General features: G+C 43.0%; 3 protein-coding genes across 6 annotated transcripts; 1 reads left to right on the top strand and 2 right to left on the bottom strand.

Moving 5' to 3' along the window:
* Positions 1-1,062: 1,062 nt before the first annotated feature.
* On the bottom strand, positions 1,063-14,420 carry Trim9 (E3 ubiquitin-protein ligase Trim9). 2 transcript variants are annotated; one of them, XM_033336604.2, is made up of 10 exons: positions 14,020-14,420; positions 12,440-13,908; positions 11,684-11,968; positions 5,806-5,901; positions 4,956-5,349; positions 4,563-4,595; positions 3,881-4,053; positions 3,595-3,733; positions 2,735-2,965; positions 1,063-2,666 (listed from the first exon to the last, which is right to left on the bottom strand). In XM_033336604.2, exons 2-10 carry the CDS (start codon positions 12,926-12,928, stop codon positions 2,338-2,340), a joined length of 2,169 nt encoding a protein of 722 aa, XP_033192495.1. In that variant the 5' UTR covers positions 12,929-13,908; positions 14,020-14,420; the 3' UTR covers positions 1,063-2,337. The 2 variants fall into 2 exon arrangements, with proteins under 2 accessions (XP_033192495.1, XP_076476656.1); XM_076620541.1 differs by lacking the exon at positions 4,563-4,595 and having other exon boundaries at positions 12,440-14,420.
* A 98-nt stretch (positions 14,421-14,518) lies between these two features.
* L2HGDH (L-2-hydroxyglutarate dehydrogenase) lies at positions 14,519-17,616 on the top strand. 3 transcript variants are annotated; one of them, XM_033336679.2, is made up of 8 exons: positions 14,519-14,619; positions 15,055-15,166; positions 15,508-15,709; positions 15,868-16,080; positions 16,235-16,426; positions 16,515-16,786; positions 16,859-17,038; positions 17,121-17,616. In XM_033336679.2, the coding sequence occupies exons 2-8, from the start codon at positions 15,093-15,095 to the stop codon at positions 17,314-17,316; spliced, it is 1,329 nt and encodes a 442-aa protein (XP_033192570.1). In that variant the 5' UTR covers positions 14,519-14,619; positions 15,055-15,092; the 3' UTR covers positions 17,317-17,616. The 3 variants fall into 3 exon arrangements, with proteins under 3 accessions (XP_033192570.1, XP_033192559.1, XP_076476660.1); XM_033336668.2 differs by having other exon boundaries at positions 14,553-14,697; XM_076620545.1 differs by lacking the exon at positions 15,055-15,166 and having other exon boundaries at positions 14,614-14,697.
* Positions 17,617-17,618: 2 nt separating this feature from the next.
* LOC117158165 (post-GPI attachment to proteins factor 2) lies at positions 17,619-19,311 on the bottom strand. Its single transcript, XM_033336810.2, has 4 exons — positions 18,768-19,311; positions 18,405-18,651; positions 18,122-18,337; positions 17,619-18,048 (listed from the first exon to the last, which is right to left on the bottom strand). Exons 1-4 carry the CDS (start codon positions 18,996-18,998, stop codon positions 17,921-17,923), a joined length of 822 nt encoding a protein of 273 aa, XP_033192701.1. The 5' UTR covers positions 18,999-19,311; the 3' UTR covers positions 17,619-17,920.
* Between the last annotated feature and the right edge of the window lie 4 nt (positions 19,312-19,315).

Here is a 19,315-nt window from a genome sequence, read left to right as displayed (position 1 = left end):
AGTTTGCCTGCTTTTATTTCTCATCCTCGTTTCGACATCCAACTTTTTTTCGTGGACAACATGTCGAACGAATCAATGAGAGAATCCATTGTTCACGGTATAGAGCGTAAAGGCCTGGCGCGCGAATTGGCGGTAACAGACCGTTTCGATTATCGATAATTCAGCGCACAAATAAAGGAGTATCTCGATGCAAACTTAACGCGTATTTCAGTTCTCGACACAGAGGAAAAACGTAGTAGTAGCGATAGTAGTAGTGGTGGTAATAGTAACAGGAGTAAGAGGAATAGGAGGGGGAAAGCGCAACCGGCACGCGTTTCGCTACGGAAGCTGCTACGATTTTTAAAAACAAACGGAGACACAAGCTTTGCTTCCTCCCGGCTCGATTTTGCGGTGAAAGACGAAACTCCGCGGTGATTCTTCTACCGTGGCGTTGCGCCACTTTCCTGGCTTCTGGTTTGCTCAGCGGGAGGTAACTCGAGGCCTCTCGCTCTCTCGTCCTCCCTCACCATCTTCGCGACAATTTTCTTTCGTTTGTTCACGGTTTCCGACTCGAAACGTCCGGTCTGCCTCCTGTCTGGTATCGTCTCGATCGATATCCGATTTTTATCCTTCATATTCATCGGCAAAGTTTACGTCGCATCTCGTTAAAATTTGCTTGCAACTTTCCCAGCCAATAAAATAGTAGGACAAAGAGAATAAGTAGCACCGTGACATCGATAATTACGTTACCGACGTAATTCGAGCTATCGGCCTACTTAGCTCCGCTTATTTTATCTTATATTTCCCATCCGACAGAACCGCAGATTACTTGCTCGTTTCTTAACCTGCGACTCAGTGGTAATGGGAGACCATATCAGCAACGTTCTAACGGTCTTATCATTGGAGTAACAAATTAGCGAAACGCTTTAACGAGTTTTATTTAATTTCGACATTGTATTCCTATCGCCCACTTCGCGACATCTCCTCCTACTCGATTACAAGTCGTGCGGCGTTTGATGCGCGACCGAGTATCGGTATAATTTGCTGGGTAGCATAGAGACGATCGTCATCGAGCGGCCTATATTAGTTTTTGGTGTGTTTTATTGATAGGATTGTAAATACAGTTGGCAAATTTATCGGAAATACAATCGAAATATATATATACAGATATGTACAACGCCGATCTTGATCCCTCTCGCTGACGGGAGGGACAGTTTCACGAGTGTGCGCTGCAACATTTATTTTAAATAAGCTTAAGTTCTCGAATACTCGCAGTTTTCGCTTCGAACGAAGCTGAGAAATGGTCGCTCGCATATTTCTAGGTAAAAAATAGTATGTGAACAGAAAAGGGGAGAAAAGAAAAACAACAACATGAAAAGTGACGAAAAATAGCGCGATTAAAGCAAGTAATTGGAAAGATGGGCGCGACAAAACCGAACACGGAGAAGGGTAGACGGAAACTTCTATCGGGGACTAGAAAACGTTTACTCGACTCGTTACTTTTCGTTAAAGCTTACGAGTTTATGTGCATGCGTGCTTGTTTCTTCGTAGCGTATTTGCTTGTTCGCGTTCTTTTTTTCCTCTGTACGTTCCTCCCTTCCTTTTATTTCTCGCAATGCATCTTACTAAATATCAATAGAGTTTATCTTACGCCTACGCGACTACTACACTTATACGTATCGATATGGATAAGAATACGACCGCGCTGATGATCGTTAGACGGAAAACGTTTCGGCTTACCTACTTATCGAGAATGGCAGTCTTCGATTCGATAAATCTTGCTATTGGCAGTGATTTTGCACGAAAACTCGAGAAAATTCCGCGCGTCGTAAGAATCGCCGTTTGCAGAATAGAATAAATGGATATTTCGATTCGACGTCGTCCAGACATACTTTCCCTTTTATAAAATTCCGTTTATTCACCGAGAAAGGTTGGCAAAATCTCGTCAAAAGGCACATCGTTTCATCGAAACGATATCGCCGAACGTGAACGGATGGATCGACGGGCAACCAGACGCACGCTGGTTACCTCGCGTGTACTTTACGAGAGGCCACGAACCATTTACGAACGTAAAAACAAAAACTAGCACGGTGATCTCCAAAAAACCGACAAAGTACATTTTCGAATAGAGAATAAAATATCGAGTGATTGCTCGATATCTGCAGAAGAAAAACTAGATTTACATTTGAAAAATCATCGTTAACCGGTCGTACATCAGTTGGTCTCACCGAGGCACTCCTCGACGATCTTCTCGAGCTGACCGTTGAATTCCCTGGACGATTTGTCGGTCGGAGCCGAAGCGGAACCGAGCGAGCCGACTTCCTGCAAGAGGCCCTTCTTCAGGACACTTAGGTACCCCTAGCTCTGGATCGCGTCCGTCATGTATTCCTCGTGCAACGCCAACAGGTGACGAGGGACGTCTAAGGCTGTGTGCAAAGTGACGGTCACCCCGCGATTCAAGCTGACAGCTGGATAAAACACGCCGTACAGATCGCGAAACGCGATTCCCCCTTGCGGCTGGTCGTTGACGAAGAAACGAAGCGTATGCGTCGTGTCCAGATCCAAGAGAACGCCCACCGTCGAGCCTTGTTGCACGCCACCTTCGGTTCTTTGCGCGTGTCCCCCGCCGTGCATGAACCAAGAACGTTGCCGATCTATGTACATGCTCCAACCTTTATCGTCCTTGCCTACGGGTGAAATCGCTGTTAGAGAATTTCGGTGGCCGTGATCGGCGACGCTACGTAAATCAACTCACCGAGCATTCGATCTCGCGATACTTCGGCTCTGGCTATACCGAACGCCGGATCGGTGTCGCTGTGATAACGATCGATCGTCAGCTCCCAATAATGGACGCCCCGTGAAAATCCGACGCTCGAGAGGACGACTCGATGCTCGTAGCCTTCGCAGGACGCGCTCATTGCATCCTCGGAAATTGATACCTCCTGTGGTATACCGGATGCCCCGGTCGCCCACGAGAACCACGCCACTGTTCAACAAAGCGATACGGATCCCCGTGCCGTTAAATAATCGAACGATCGATTCTGCTCGTCGCTCGGTTTCTACTCTACCATTGTTCTCGAATGACGACCGACGAAATCGAGTGGACAAACTCGATGCGACTACTACACTCGCTCTGGTCGATGTCGTCGTCACTCCGAGTAGTGGAAATCGAACACTGCGCGAGATAGAAACCGGAACCACGGCTAAGGCTCGCGCGATACCGATATATGTACACCGTATATGCTCGCGTATATCGAAATGTCGCGGACAAATCGGATTTTCGTTCCCGATATACTCTTGAGACGCGTATCGCTTCGATAAATCCTAGTCGACGATGAATATTCTCGAAATTGCGTCAGCGTCATCCAATCGCGTCTCGTACAAATATCGTCGTCGGCGCCGACGAGCTGAGGTTTTCATTTATCTCGACACACGTTCTGCTGGAAATCGATCGGCCGTCGTTCCGTCTCTGGTAACCGTTGATATTTGTTCGTTCCACGACGATTTACTCTCGGCGAGAAACGCATCGGGACACGACGGAGAAAATGACAAAAAGACGGAATATAGCGACGCTAGGCGAAACGTAAGAAAGTAGAGAAAGAAAGGGAGACTCACCCTCGGCTGTCTGAAGACCGATCAACTCCGAATACTCGCCTTCCCCGGCGCTATTGAACGCCCTCACTCTGGCGTTGTACAGAGAATTGAAATGCAATCCGTCCACGGTGCAGATCGTCTCTCGGCCACAGTATACTTCCTGATCAAACACACGACGAGACAATTCATTCAGACAGCTGGATTCTCGATGGAATACAACTTCGATGCGCCGTGTATCGTTCGCCAATCGTCTTACTATATTCGTCGAGCGGTGGACGCGACGCTGAGCGAAAAATTTCTTATTTACCCTGAACTCGCCGCCGCACCCATCGTCCAGTTCCAATAGGTACCCCTCGATCGCAGGACCTCGTTGACCGGCGCACCCTACGATTCCGTGTCCAGGTGGAGGTTGCCAAGCGACTGTCACGCTGTTGTTTTCCGCGCTGCATTCTTCCGGTATCAATATCGGGGCTCCAGGGGCTACAAAAATTCCCAGCTACACGTCTCCAACCAGCGACAACCAACCGATAAAATCAGAAAGAAAGAAAGAAACACAAAGGCGATTCTTCGCTGTTTCTTGCTCCAGCGAAAGAGCTTCCAACTACCCATAGAATCTCTAGATACGCTGCAGAGACGAGGCTCGCCGATAAAACTTCTTCGAGAATCTCGCAGGGACTGAAACTTTCGTACGATCGGCGAACACTCGAGAACACGATTCGGCTGGAGATATTTGCGCGAAACTCTTTTATGAAATTAAAAGCGTATAAGCGTGATGTCGTTTTTGCAAACTGTCCGGACTTGGGTTAACCTTCTTGAAAGAGAGAAAGAGAGAGAGAGAAACAGACAGACAGAAAGGGGGAAGAGAGAGAGGCAAAAACGCCTGTTCAAACAAACCGTACTTAGAAAAGTATACCGCGAAGTTACACAAAAATTTGTCGTCAATAAACAGAAACGCGAGTTGGAAAGTTTCGATTCCTTCGTCCAATTACCTGCGATCGGGAATCGTTCTTCTCCTTCCGATGCTGCGTCCAACATAAGGCAAACAGTTTACATTCGACCAGTGTCACGAAACGAAGCAATTTTCGTACAATGCATCTTTCTTTGTTCTTTTTCTTGCACCCTCGACAAACCAGAGATGTCGATGTCGAAAGAGGAAATAATTATCCTTATTTACACGTTACAAAGTACAACTCGATGTTCGAGCCTTTGGTTTGTCTCGCGGTTAAGAAAGAAGAAACGAAAAGGAAGTAAATCGACGGGATCGTGATACAGAGAAAAGCGTAAAAAAGGATCGAATCGGATCGATTCGAACGTGAAGCGGAGAGTGGGAAAAGGGAAGCAGATGAGAAAGAGAGAGAGAAAGAGAGAGAGAGAGAGCTTACGTTTCAACTGAACAAAGGTAAGTTGATCGATAGCGCGACGCAACGGTTTGTCATCCAGAGTAAGATCGAGCAACGGCAGTCGAGCGATTTCTTGGACTCCCTCGGCGCCACCCCAAGAGCCAGCAGCGGTAGCAGCTCTGACCGAGAGCATTCCACCGATTTGGAGAAAAGCCGCGCTATCGTTTTCTTTTAAGGCTTCGATGCAAAAGGTGAGAAGCGCGGTGGTCGCCTGTAGGTGAGACGCGCATCTGGCCACTTGATCCCGCAAAGAACGCACTCTCGCCTCACGGGTTTGCCGCGCCGCTTCGATCAGTCGAGATTTTCTCGCCTGTAAAAGACTCACCAAATTCGCCACCCTATCCTCCACCTCTTCCTCCAACGTGACGCACTCCTCCTGTCAACATACGTGAAAATCGTCAGTTCCGTTCGTTCGAACGAAAAGGATACGATTACACGATTCGTCAAATATTTATCGCTCCCTCGTGTACCGTACATTCGCTGCGTGTCTTTTGTCATTTCAAACGATGATCTCTAATTGCCAGCGTAGGAGCAGGACGCATAGGACGCTGAGACGAAGCATTGGCGTTGGCGACATGGACGCGCTGATATATCAGCATGGAAAAGCGATGCGGCGGACGCTACCAACTAGCGGATACAGAGGCGAATGAGCGAAAGGAGCAGGAATTGTCGACACGGGAAAACGGACGAGAAAGAGAAGAAGGAAGAGTGCGGCAAAGAGAGAAAGGGAAGCAGCTGATGTAATTATCGCGCGTATAGTCCTCCCGTAATTTCACGGAGACCAAACCTGACGAGGGGAAATTTAAGAGGAACGTTCAAGGTAAATACTCACGTGCACTTTGTCCGTCATTCCCTTGAGCCTCTGAATGAATTCCGTCGTCGAGCGGGCTCTTTCCGATAGTTGTTGCAAATTTTGCGAGAGCTCCGTCTGTAACCGCATCAAACGATTATCGCGTTAACGCCGAATTTGCATTTTCCCTTAACACTCTTACCGAGGCGCCGAACGAACTACAGTATCGATTTTGTTGTTCCCGTATATCCCTTCGTTCGTCTGTCTGTTTGGCTGCTGGCTTTTCGATATCTACCGAACTAGACGAACGTCGCGTCGGTAGTTTGTGCCAGGATGTAATCGAGTTACTCTTGCTACGGATTAGCTACGACCGCAGCTCCGTCCTAGCTAATTTCCGCAATTTGACTCGTTAACTTTCCAAAGGAAATCCTACGGACGATTGGCAATACCGCACCGCCATCGTCAAATTCTTCGGAAATTCTCCGGTTAACAAGTCGGTTGCTTCTCTTATTCGTTGCGGTTAGTTGGCAAGATTTTTCGATCCGCGTGTTTCTTTCGTTGACGAGATATCGGCTGGCGTATCGCGGATACCGAAACGATGCGTCGCGGCGCAGGAAACGTTAATTAAGTGGCTCGATCGAATCTCGCTGGGCTACTCGTTGTAAGTAATTGCAACGGTCGAGGGTGCTCGGATCGATCTCGCCAAGCATTCTCCTTTCTCGAGACCTCCTTTATGCGCGCATCGTGTACGTATCGTTGTAACTCACCGATATTCTCTCTGATGGCTTTTTCCGAGCGCAATTCGTACAGAATGTAAACTATGTACGAGGAGATTTTGTCCGTATCGTTTTCGACGCCGTTTCGATCGAGAAACGGTTAACGATCGTATCAGCTTGTCGAGAAACAGGTAGGGAAGATCGTTTCGAGATATCCGTTCGGTGTCGCTTAATTCTCGATGGATATCGCAAAGGAAAACTTCCTTAGGACGTCGTCGCTTATCCGTGGCAAAATCTACGAGTCGTAAGGAAGATCGCGCGTCGTTTACCGCAATCTAGAAGCGTCACGACGACGCGACAAATGTCGACGATGTCGAATTAAAAGCCAGGTCGACGACCGTTCGCTCTATCCTCTTGTTCGTAAATCACGGCGCACTGCATTTTCATCAGACAGTGGCAACACCCTTCCTTCTTTCTGCTTTGTATCGTCCTTCTTACTTAACGTTAACCAGAACAAAGTCATCGTTCGAGGTTACGAACGATACCGATGCGAAACCGAGGAAGTTGATACTTTTATACTGGCGTCTATCCGTCACGCGTATAAAATCTCGGTGAATAGATGTTCGATCAACGATGTGAGATGAAAGGAAGAGAGGAAGGAAGCGATAGAGCTCCGCTATGGACTACGTTTTATGTTACGCGCATATATCGACAATACGCATATCGGTGTACCACGACACAGATAGATACAAAAGACAGAAAACACCCATTTTCGAGCTGTTTCAACGACGATGTCTGGCATGCGGAGGAACGGCAGCTTCGGCTGAAATCGATTGTGTTCTATTCGACCACGACTACCACTACCGGTTGGCCAACTTGCGTACATCTACGTGACAAACAGGAGCAGACAACTTTAATTCGTTGCGTTAATCGACTTTGATAACTTATATAATACGATGGTAGATAGACCTTGATTGATACGTCGATTGATCGAATCAACGTTTGTGCCAGATTCCATCGGTCCTCGACAGCTATCTTTTCGCTTCACGTTGCTGAATCGTATCGATAACGAACGTATCGTAGACGCAACCATAATCGCTACTTACGGGCCAATTGTAACTAAAACTACGTCGTTCGATAAGGAATAAATTCGGTAACATTTTCACCGAAGTCGAGCGAAATTATGTACTAATTGCCGAAACGTGTAATCATGGTATCGTACTATCTAAGCATAATGTATACTTGTGTGTACGCATATACATATATCGCGAGATGGCAAAGCTCCCTCATGGGGCTCCTGACAGAAACAAACCTTCGCGTTCGCCTGCAGACCCTTACACTTTCCACAGGCGTGCGCGCGTACAGCTCGCCATCGATTCGCCAGAAATATCAACCCCCAGTCAAATATTCTATCTCTTTTCACACGTACGTGCTCCTTTGCCTCTGAATCGCGATTTACGTTATCGTTTACGCGAAAGTTCGAAAGTATCGTAGATAAACACGTTCGAAAGATCGTAGAGTAAATTTAAAAAGACGATTAATCCCCCACTTGGCGGCCAATTTACGGCACGTGTAGTATCCTAAAGTAACCGACATAAAAGAAGTCGGCCCGTTCCTTACGCACCCTACGCCACGCACAGATACTACTCTACCTTCGTATTTATTACGCGTTCCCTACCCTTAAACAGTGACTCACCACTTTTTTCAGCTTCGTTTCAGCCATCCTTCTGCCTCGTATTTACGCCGCACGCTTCCAAATTGGATTTTTCGTAGAAAATTCGAAACATAGAAGGCTTCTACAGCTGCGAGCCACCGGAGCATCTTCGAATCCGTAAGCAAAAAATTTGCAAGTTATCAGGACGATATTTTTAGAAGATGAAAGGGAAGGAAACGAAGCGACCGCGGCTCGTACTTACACGTCGTGGACGACGAACCATAAGACGGCTCGTTCCTTGAACCATAACGGCACCACATACCATTCGATCATTCTCTGCTACGAAAGATGTTTCCAACGAACCGAATAGCGTTTATCGAGACTGCAGAAAGAGAAATTTATTCACGTATGAAACGAGGGAACCAGAAGGGAGCAAACAGGAGGGGAAAAGAGGGGGAGAGAAAGAGCAACTTATCGACTCGACTAGGGTGCATTTTCCATCGTTAAATTCGCAATGAAACATGCCGATTCGGTTGGAGGGGAATCAAAGGATGAGTAACAGAGAAAAGGAAAGAGAATGCGGGGGCGCTGGCGAGGAAATCTTCACGCCATGGCACGCCACGGCACATTTCGTGCGTAGCAGCACTATGTAATAAGACGTGCGTTTTCATCCTTGGCTAGCCTCTGACCCTGTGCGTGTATCGCGCATCACTTTATCACGACCGATCAAGCCACCATAAATATCTGAGACATTCTGCCGACATTTCTATGAATAGTACTCCCGTAACGAGCGTCAGACGCTTCCCTCTGCTAACGAATTCACCGGCTAACTCTAAATATATCGGTAATTTGACGTCTGATAATTACGATATTATATCAAATTCTCTGCTGTGCGCGGAGACAAAATGGGATCACCTAAAAAGCGATAGATCGACGCAGAGAAGAAAATTTGCGTATACGCAACGGCTCGATCTTGCGTTACTTATTCGATGTTAGCGAATAAATTACACGAAAACCAGACGTTTCGACGGTAAAAGCGTATGGCGCAAGAGCATCCCGTGCGCATACTTTTTCCAATACGCGCGTCTACGCACGCGTATACGTACCTTTTGTTTATTTACCTACGGGAGGACCCATACAGAGTATCAAAGTCTGGCACTGTTTCAAGAACTATTTTCGTTTGTAAGCTCTCGCGTCCCCGTTGCACTTGCCGTTTCCCCTTCATCTTCACTTCGTAATTCTCTTACCGCGATTCCCAATTCCCCTTTTTCCCCGAAATTCACCGTAACAACGCGTCTACCAATTCAGCAGAAATTTTTGGAAAATTCCTTCGAAGCGAATGCCGACCACTGCTTCAAGTTCGAACGCACGGCGCGCAGATTCTCGTCTCTGGCCCTGAAATTTAAACGCGGGTGGTGTTCTTCCGTCGACCATCTGTCAGCCATGGAACTCAATTCCATCCACCCTCTTCATCTTCTTCGCGCGCGTTTCCAACCACTTACGTGACTCTTTCTACTTTCACCGCGTTTATTTAGAACGCGCCCGTTCTCCTCTTTATCCCAAGATGTCAATTTTCATGAAATATTCGCGCTCTCTATCTCGCTAGAAACGTCCCTGCTTATGCCAAGCTGGACAAAATGTATTATCATCCGCGATAGCATGGTCCTCGTGCAATGACATATCGACGACACAACTAGACGACTAATATCTCGCTCGTGAACAGACGCGATTCCATACTGACGTTACTTCAATCGTAGCATCGAACCGTTATCACCGATTTATTGCGGGATATACAAATATCGGGGCTTCGTCAACCGGACGAACTTTATAGACAGCGCTTGATCGAACTGACTAGATGCACCTCGAACGGAATAATGCTTCTTCGCTTTACGTTCCATTTTTCGCTACGAATACGAGTCGTTTGCCAAAACGAACATAGTCTTAAAATACTCGGCGAGAAATGAAACCATATTAAACGTTATTAGCGACGACGTCGTTTCAAAGCGGTTTTCATTTCGAGGCGGTACGTTAAATCGCGTCGCAAAGAAAGAGAGAAAAAAAAACGGGAGAAAGAAAATATTAAAGAAGAAAGGAAAATAAAGGCGAAGAAGGAGAAAAGCAAGAACCGCGGACGTACAGCCGTAGCCACAGTCGTGGCATTAACGAAGACGCGGTCGGCCGTTCTAGCCTTTCCTCGAGGATTCATCTCTGTTCCATGTATCGTCGTCGACAGCTAACAAACCAGCTGCTAGTCACGCGTATGAAAGGCATCTTACGTTGTATGTGTATGTACGTACGCGTACACAACTACCGAGCCATTTTCCGACAAGTTTCCATTTATGGAATCTAATGATACGCGACTCGTCTAGAAGGTTTCGCGTACTTGGGTATTCGCTTTTGCCAAGACATCGGTCTTTCGATTTTCTACCCGTTCCTCTATACCTTTCGAGTTGTTACTCCCGCTCGAAACTTATCCGAGCTGTATCGCGTTATCGACGAAACAACGAGACGTCGCGTCGTTTTATCGTCTTACTGCCTCGTCAGAATCGTCGCATCAGGGATAGCTGCGTGAGAACGAGATGAAAGAGCCGTGCGTACACGCGAAAGGATACGAGAACAGAATCGAATATCGAGGGGTGAAAATATAATAAGAACACTTGTCGAGAACACGATGCGCGCTCCAATTTCTTCTATGCTCTCGATTGTACGCGGAAAGGCCACGTGTGGACGACCTTTTTTCTTCAGATTCATCGAGCCCCATTCTCGTTTCGAAGAATCGAACAATACAAATTTTACGCTCCCATGGCAAGCCGGATGCGATCACGATTACGCGAACAATTAGTCGAGGAAACGTACTCTTTTCTCTCTTTCTAAACGCATACGCGCTTATGTATGCCGGCTTAATAACGGATATACATCGATCGCGCGACTATTCGTTAGGTTATCGCATCCTGTAACGTCGATTCGTTAAAGTTACATAGAAAGGTACAATGAGATAAAGAACCGTGTCTGTGATATTCGAATTTTGTTGAATTACGAGAAACTATGCCGCCGCTGGTATTCGATTCGTAATTATGTAGCACGTTGTGACGATGCGATATGCTGTTATTTACATCGAATCGTCGGTAGAAGGCGATCGATCGATAAACGAAACGAACGGCAAGATCGCGAAAGCGATGTAAACAGACAGGTGTGCGCAAGTTTGGAAGAATTATCGCGTCACAGATATAGAGCGATATATCCAGCGTAAGTCGATCCAATAATTTCCTCGACTTTTCTCTCGCTTTAGCTGCGGCGGCGGTCGTTGATCTCTAGTTGCCGCATGTACCAAAATAGTCACAATGATCGTGCTCCGTAAATGAACTTAGAACTAGTTTCGTCAAGGTCACTGACAAATCCGTCATTGCTTCGAACCAAGGGCGAAGACAGTAGAGATAATGCTTGTCTGATAACAGAGCCGGATTGTTCTGTTCCATTATCCGTAGAAACATCGCGACCACGAAGATTCGTCGATATTCGTTGGCCAAGAATAAAAGATAGAAAGACTTACCTTTTGGGCCTTGCAGGCTGCGGCTAACGGCAGTACATCGTGGGGATGGGCTGCGTGACGATCTCGAAGACAAAGAGCGCATATTGCGATCTTGCAAAGGGCGCAGTAAAGCGTCAACGTTTCGCCGTTGTGATCGGTACATAGCGGTGTAGTTTCCATGGCAGGGCCGCGAGCACCTTTACCTCCGTTCGATTGCCAGCTGCCCCGAGGCGGGCCCAGATTGTGCGTTGCCAAAGGTCCCCTTTTCGGATGACACGATTCTCTGCATCCGTCGCAATACAACACCTAAAACAACCATCGCCGAATCTTTTACTTTTCGTCGAAATTTTATCTTTCGTCTACGCGAAACGTCTATTCACCGATTCTATCCGATCGATACGTTCGAAAAGGTAAATAAACATACGTAAAAATACTACTCTCGGTTTCGTCTCGACTTCTTCACGCGCCAGATGCGTTTCCTTAATTTCGACTCGACGCTTGTCGATCGTAATCATCGAGAAACGTAAAAACGTAAGAACAAAGAAAGGGATATTTTTAATCGCGTAATTACGTAGCAGGTTATCGCGCCACTGAAACAAACTGACGGATGACGTATGGACATTTGCATACGCGTTTTACTCGCGTGTATGTCAAAGTTTATAGCGGATTATATTCACAGCGATCGGATGGATATAGAACAAGATAGAAGAATAGAAGAATCGGGAAGAGAAGAGAAGAAACGCGAGGAAAGAAAAGTACAGAGGAGCGTTAACCAACCTCGCATTGCTCGCAGGCGACAGTCGCGTCCCGAGGTTCGGCTTCGCACATTTGACATTGCAGTCTCGTGTTTCTCGATTCTTGATATTTCTCTACGATATGTTGCATCGCCCTGTACTTGGGCAAATTGTGAGCCCCTCCTTCGTCGAAGTAAACGGTTTTTTGACAAACGGGACAGGAGAGACACAAAGTGCCTCCTGACGGTGGAAAGCCTCCGTTTCCGGGTGTGCCAACATAGCTTCCTGGTCGCGAGCTGGTCGACGTGCTGCTGCACACCACTCCGGAATCCGTCTCGGAAAGAATCGAGAGTTTATCGGCTTCCTGGTCGGATCCTGGCGCGTTCGATGAATCGGTTGTCGACTCCGGGGGAGAATCCGGGGGTGCTTGCAGATTAACAGCGCACGCCAGACAAAGGGCATGCCAACAGGGTAAAAGTACCGGCTCGACGAATAATTCTTTGCAACAAGGGCATCGTAGCTCGTCCTCCATCCTCGCGAGTCCTCGCGAATCTTCGCGACGAGAAAAAGACTCGTCGCGCGCGCGCCTTCCAAGTACGAGTACTTACTTCTCGCTGACCTCCACCAACCGTTTGCTGACTCTCTTCCAATCCCTGCACTCTCAGCTTCTTCTCTATTTCGATCACGCTCTTTCTTCTTTCGCAATTCTTTCGAACGTTCCCGCTACGCTTTCTTGTATTTCCTATGATCTCTCTCCTGCAACATACCTTTCTTTCCACGCCTACAACAATATTATGCTCCTTCGTCCAACGAAAATAACGACGCGCGGCAATGTACCGCTTTTTCACTCCGGTAAACTAGAAATTTTATTTCGATGGCGGCTTCTCGATTCATTCGGTACAATGATACACCACCAGAACGGTGTACCCTCTTCTCTCAAAGTGAATCACATTCGTTCGGGGAGATCATTTCGTATCTTGTCTTTCTTTCGATTATCCTTCGTCCATCGATTGCACGTACATCACATGCGATCCATAAAAGTACCGACTTTACATTTTTCACTGATCCAGTTTGCAAGAGACGCCCAACGCAACTACTGTATATCTTACTTCTTCTCAACTAAGTCCACTCAAATTTCGATTCGATTCGTTCTTCAAATTACTACCGCGATTACACCAATTTATCATTTAACTAAGTATGTAAATCTATTATTTCGTTTCAGTTTTATAAATACCGGCACAACAAATTCACCATACGACACACATTGCGAGACGTCACCGGGTTGACTGACTCCCGACGCCGTAGTACCTTTGCGCATCGTAGACGCGCACTATGGTTCAGGGACGACATTCGCCATTTACCACCCGGCCATCATACAGAATATTCATTTTTTACTACTTTCGCGTCTCTTTTGTATCTATTCCTTTGCTGTACCCACTAATATGTAATATACATACATACATATATACATATATATAGACGTACTATTTTTCGTGATACATTTATGCATCTCTAAAAATGTGTCATTAATATCGTTAGACTTTCAGACGATGTAAGTATACATGTACATAGATAGCCGTAAAGATCATATAAAAGCCATTGGTAATCACAAATGACACATACTTCCCTGTTTTTTAGTCATATTCTATTGAAAAGAGTTGCAAATGGTCCACGTTATTTGCTATATAATTGTTATAACATAAACAATTTTGTCAAATTTTCATTTCGATGACATTTTTTCGATATTCCTCGTCCATCGATTTTTTAAATAACTCGGGATACACGCACCTAAACGTGTGCTACTTGAAATCCGATCACAACAAGCAACAAATTTTCATCATATCTCGTTCGCTCATGGACCTAAAAAAAGATCGATGGTAACTAGGAGAGACAAAAGAATGTTGATGAAGGAAAATTCGTACGTAAATAAAGAAAAATAAATTCAGATTGCTAGATTCTCGATTGCATCGCCTTGTGTCTCATAATTTTAATTAAAATAACAAAATAAGTTTATTTATTTCTTTCTACATCGATTCTCTCCTTCGCTTTTAATCGATAAGATAAAATTCATGTATCCACGTGCAAGGATAATTACGAACTTAATGATATGAAAAGAAACCCGTAGAGGCGCCACATACTAGGTAATACTACACAACTTTATCAAGCGACATCAGGCACACACTGAAAATTGACGTCACAACTATGCATATATTTGTTGGTTCGGTAAGCGAAAAAATGTACGATTAGGAGATATTTCACGTAGAATTTCATATGAGATGACAATTTTTCGAAAATTTGCAGGTAAGAGAATGCTTCATGGTCCGCTTGGTTATTCTTCCTTCATTGTTGGTTAACGCACGTGCTTTTTATCATATCTGTATATGTACACCATGTTAAAAATATCATTGAAAATTTGGTAATGCAAATTAACGAAAGGTTAATCAAATAAACTCGTATTTTTGTGCAAACATATACATCTAAACGTAATGTTAATTCTTGATAATGGTGTTTCTTTAAACTCAATCGAATTCAAGCATGACACGCCATAACACATGATTTCCGAAATATCAATATATGTACATGTTTTAACGCATACTTGGAAAAATTATTTTCTCAGAGTTTCGAATAAAACTGATTCTCATCTCTCTTTTTTTTTAGCAAAATTTCATGTGGTTGATCATCGTACAAAATCAAATATGTTTGCATTATTGACAAAAAGAATTTTGTTACCGCAACTTATTTGTGCATATCGTTGTAGATCCACTTCCAGGTTAGTCGATTTTATAAAGTGTTATACCTTTTTATTTATTCGACCTGAATTGATATTAATCCAAAAGAGATATCGTAAACAGAGACGGTCTGGGGCTTACAGTTTTACCGGGATATTATTAACACGACTGGTCCTCCATTTTTAGTTCATTGATTAAATTTTAGATAGAGTGCCACCAAATCCGTACCGGTCCACAGGGATTTTTCCCAATTTCCCCGATGTCCCCGACCAGTCCGCTGCTGATCGCAAAATTTAAAAACTAACATACAGCGCGCAGCTTTCAAATTGCACGAATTAAATGAAATTATAAATACATATTATTTGTAACTGAATAATTTCAGTGCAGAATCATGTGGCGCGTTCGATTTAGTTATCGTTGGAGGTGGCATTGTTGGATGCGCCACTGCACGAGAAATGTTAATAAGACATCCTAACTTAAAGATGGCGATCGTTGAGAAAGAAAACGCTCTGGCGATGCATCAAACAGGACACAATAGCGGTGTAGTACACGCTGGAATTTATTACAAACCTGGCAGTATGAAAGTAAAAACATAGCAACAATTGCATGTTTCTTAACGTGCCTCCTCTTCTTTCCTTTTAAAAGAAATATTGCTTTGCTCGAGTACAATATGACATTTTTAACTGTACAGTAGAATAACGCTTCGTTAAGAGATTTTTGATCCGGCAGGAACTGATTGCAGGCAAAACTATGCGTGGAAGGATTAAAGCTATCCTATGAATACTTCTGCAAACACGATATACCTCACAACAAAGTTGGAAAACTTATAGTAGCTCAAAATAAAGACCAAATTAAACAATTGGACGATTTATATGATCGAGGAATAAAAAATAACGTACCGGATCTCCAATTAGTTGAGAAAGATTGTATATCGAAATACGAAGCTAAATGTCAAGTATTAAAATTATTGTGTTGTTTTTGTAATCGTAAAAATAAGAAACATATATATATATATATATATATATATATATATATATATATATATAAGAAAAAACTATTACGAGTTTCAAAGACTATAATAACAGGAATAATACGTATCTGCTGTACAGGGAGAAAAAGCATTATGGTCACCGTGGACAGGTATAGTCGATTGGGCGGTGGTTTGTAAATATTTTGCCAATGAATTTCAAAAAATGGGTGGGAAAGTATATTTAAATTACGAAGTTACCGGTTTCTCGGAAATGACAGAATCCAAAGGCAAGGAAGAATTATCTCCGATTTTAGTACAATCGAAAGATAAAGTACGTTTAGATGTTACGCGCAAGTTCTATAGTGCGCTATATAGTTCTATCATACGTAACTTTTTTTTATCTTGTTGTTATATCACAGTGTATCCCGACAAAATATGTGTTAACGTGTGCTGGTTTACACTCGGATCGTCTAGCAGTAATGACAGGATGTGATCTTAGTCCACGTATCGTTCCATTCCGAGGCGAATACTTATTGCTAAGCGATAGCAAAAGGCATTTATGCACCACCAATATATATCCTGTTCCAGACCCTAGATTCCCATTTTTGGGCGTTCATTTTACTCCTAGAGTCAATGGCGAAATATGGCTTGGACCAAACGCAGTTTTAGCATTTGCCAGAGAGGGTTATCGGTACATAAGCTAATAAGTTTTAATTGTATATAATATTTGAATATGCAATTATTCATTATGACATATTCTTAGGTGGCGCGATATAAATATAAGAGACTGTATAGAAATGGCAAAATTTCCCGGATTGTATAAACTCTGTTTCCGGTACTTTATACCAGGATGCAAAGAAATGATTAAATCAATTTTTTATCCACTTGCACTCAGAGATTTGCAAAAATTTATTCCCGAAGTATCCTTTAGAGACGTAAAAAGGTAAACAAAAGACTCTAATATTTCATATTTTATCCTATCGCGGCCGATCGATCATTTTTAATGCATTTATTTACTTACACAGAGGACCAGCGGGTGTTAGAGCACAGGCATTGGACAATAATGGTAATTTAGTAGACGATTTTGTATTCGATGGAGGGAAAGGTAGTATCGGTGGTAGAGTGATGCATTGTCGTAACGCACCTTCTCCAGCGGCAACCAGCGCCATGGCAATAGCTAAATTTATTGCCGATAAACTGGAAACTGATTTCAAACTTTAACGAGTCTGTAAACTTTAATCTTTAGTTAGAAGGAAATTTAAATAATGAATACTCAAATTCATTGTGTCCAATAATACATGCAAAATTGAAAATTTATGTTTTATAAGTATGTGCGAAAATGTATGCACGAGAATAACTTGTGCTCATGACTCGTGTATATGTAAATCGTAACATGCAAAAAAACATATTTTGTGTTTTTTATGGAACAAAACATTCGTATTACGAAGGACATTCTCTAAAAATAATATTTTAACTTTATGTCACAATATTATTATAACAAGATACAATAATTCTACTATCCATCTTTTTCACTTTTTTCTTTTCCTTTCCCTTCCTTTCCTTTCCTTTCTTCTTTTATTATTTGCCTTCCTATTGATTATTTCGGGAATTTTTTAGTCTATATAATTACCATTATCGAATAGAAATATGAAAATTGCTAATTTTACGTTCATCGTCGTCGCGATGTTGATAGAACGTAAAGCATAGAATTTGAGTAGGTGGAAAGATATGATTTTAAACTCCATCGTGATAATTTGAAAAAATTTAAGGCTGAGGTATCTTTCATAGTTGCTTAAAAATGCAATTGCATTTATATGAAATTACGTTAAATTATTTTAAACCCTGTTCCTGATATAATGAGACGCGAATTTGCAAAGTCCCAAGCTGCAGTCGTGTGGAACCCCATATTCGAAAGAACAACTCCATATTCACTTAAAGCAAACATGGAATAAACTGCAATGAAATGAGCGCATCTCATGAATACCTACTATTGTTTACTTGGTTCTGCTGAAATCAATTGACTCACCTAGAGGTTCACAATATTTATTGTGCCTATAAAAAAAGTAACAGGCAAATATTATACAGACTAAATTTAACATCATGGATCTTCGCTTCCACTTTAAGGAAGTAACTTCGAAGGATTCCTTAGCAATGTTACGACAATTTCTCATGATAAAATATGCTATCTGCATATGAATAAAAGACGTTATTAAAAACGTTATGAAAGATAATTTGTGGAAGGCTGAAATAATATAAATTATGTTTTATATTTCAAACATATATCACGCACTGACATCTTTTATACGTACCATAATTTTCAACAGATGTCCAAAAAGTTAATGTTACAAGAGATATGTTTTCAACAGCATAGGTAACTGTCACAATATTACAAATATTTTGTGCCCATTTATAGATATGTTCTTTATAATAACGACGATACATTACTAATACTAAAATTCGTATCAAAGCCTGTATGGCTATTGCAATTTTCCAAATATCTCTTTGTGGTCTATAATGTCCAATAGCAGCAGAGACAGATGGTAAAAAGTTATAAACCTAGCATAGAAGATAATATTACATACATACAAACACACGTGAGCGCGCACGCACACACAACTTATGTTTGTGCAAATATTTTCATAATTTTATATCAGCATGGAAAATATAGTTACCTTACAATGAGTAGAGGTAGAATGCTCAAAATTGTATACGATAGACCATATAATACAAAATATAAATGCGAAAAAGGGCAGAGATACGGTAAACCATGCTATTTTAGCAAAAGGTAAAACGAATCGCGCTTTCAACATGTCGCCTTCCACTAGCGGAATATATTCTGACCCTATTCTGGACTTGTTCATTGTATTATATTCTAGATTATAATTTACGTCATCGAAAACCATCGAATACCCTTAATAGGCTAAAGTGCAAAACGTTTCATCGGTACGCGTAACACGCGTTCCGTTTTTCTTTTTCTTATTACGTTGCTCGGTGTTAAGTACAAAATGTCATATCGAATCGAATAATCATTGTGAAATTTCGAAGAAAGACAATTTAACGCGCCGAACAATTTCGATTCTCTTGTCACTAACATTTTTCACATGAAATTTGAGGAAAGGCACAATAATATCATCTTAATGCAAATATAATCGATCACTCGTCGCATACACAATACTCTACACGACATACATCATGACGCAGGAAAAGCGAGAGTAAACAA

The sequence above is a fragment of the Bombus vancouverensis genome, chromosome 8 (assembly GCF_051014615.1).
Source record: "Bombus vancouverensis nearcticus chromosome 8, iyBomVanc1_principal, whole genome shotgun sequence".
NCBI lineage: Eukaryota > Metazoa > Arthropoda > Insecta > Hymenoptera > Apidae > Bombus > Bombus vancouverensis.
Note: the sequence above shows the minus strand (reverse complement) of the source record. Positions and strands in the feature narration are given on the sequence as shown.

Bases quoted from the DNA above. Each gene is read 5' to 3' on its own strand.
- LOC117158165 (XM_033336810.2), bottom strand. From the start codon at position 18,998: ATGGTTTTCGATGACGTAAATTATAATCTAGAATATAATACAATGAAC. The intron at 18,652-18,767 runs GTAACTATATTT...CTTCTATGCTAG, and splicing joins CTACCTCTACTCATTGTAAG to GTTTATAACTTTTTACCATC. The intron at 18,049-18,121 runs GTGAGTCAATTG...ATTTCATTGCAG, and splicing joins TAAATATTGTGAACCTCTAG to TTTATTCCATGTTTGCTTTA.
- Trim9 (XM_033336604.2), bottom strand. From the start codon at position 12,928: ATGGAGGACGAGCTACGATGCCCTTGTTGCAAAGAATTATTCGTCGAG. The intron at 5,350-5,805 runs GTGAGTATTTAC...GTATGTTGACAG, and splicing joins GAATGACGGACAAAGTGCAC to GAGGAGTGCGTCACGTTGGA. The intron at 3,734-3,880 runs GTAAATAAGAAA...GTGTTTGATCAG, and splicing joins GGTGCGGCGGCGAGTTCAGG to GAAGTATACTGTGGCCGAGA.
- L2HGDH (XM_033336668.2), top strand. From the start codon at position 14,673: ATGACAATTTTTCGAAAATTTGCAG. The intron at 15,167-15,507 runs GTTAGTCGATTT...GAATAATTTCAG, and splicing joins CGTTGTAGATCCACTTCCAG to TGCAGAATCATGTGGCGCGT. The intron at 15,710-15,867 runs GTAAAAACATAG...AACTGATTGCAG, and splicing joins ACAAACCTGGCAGTATGAAA to GCAAAACTATGCGTGGAAGG.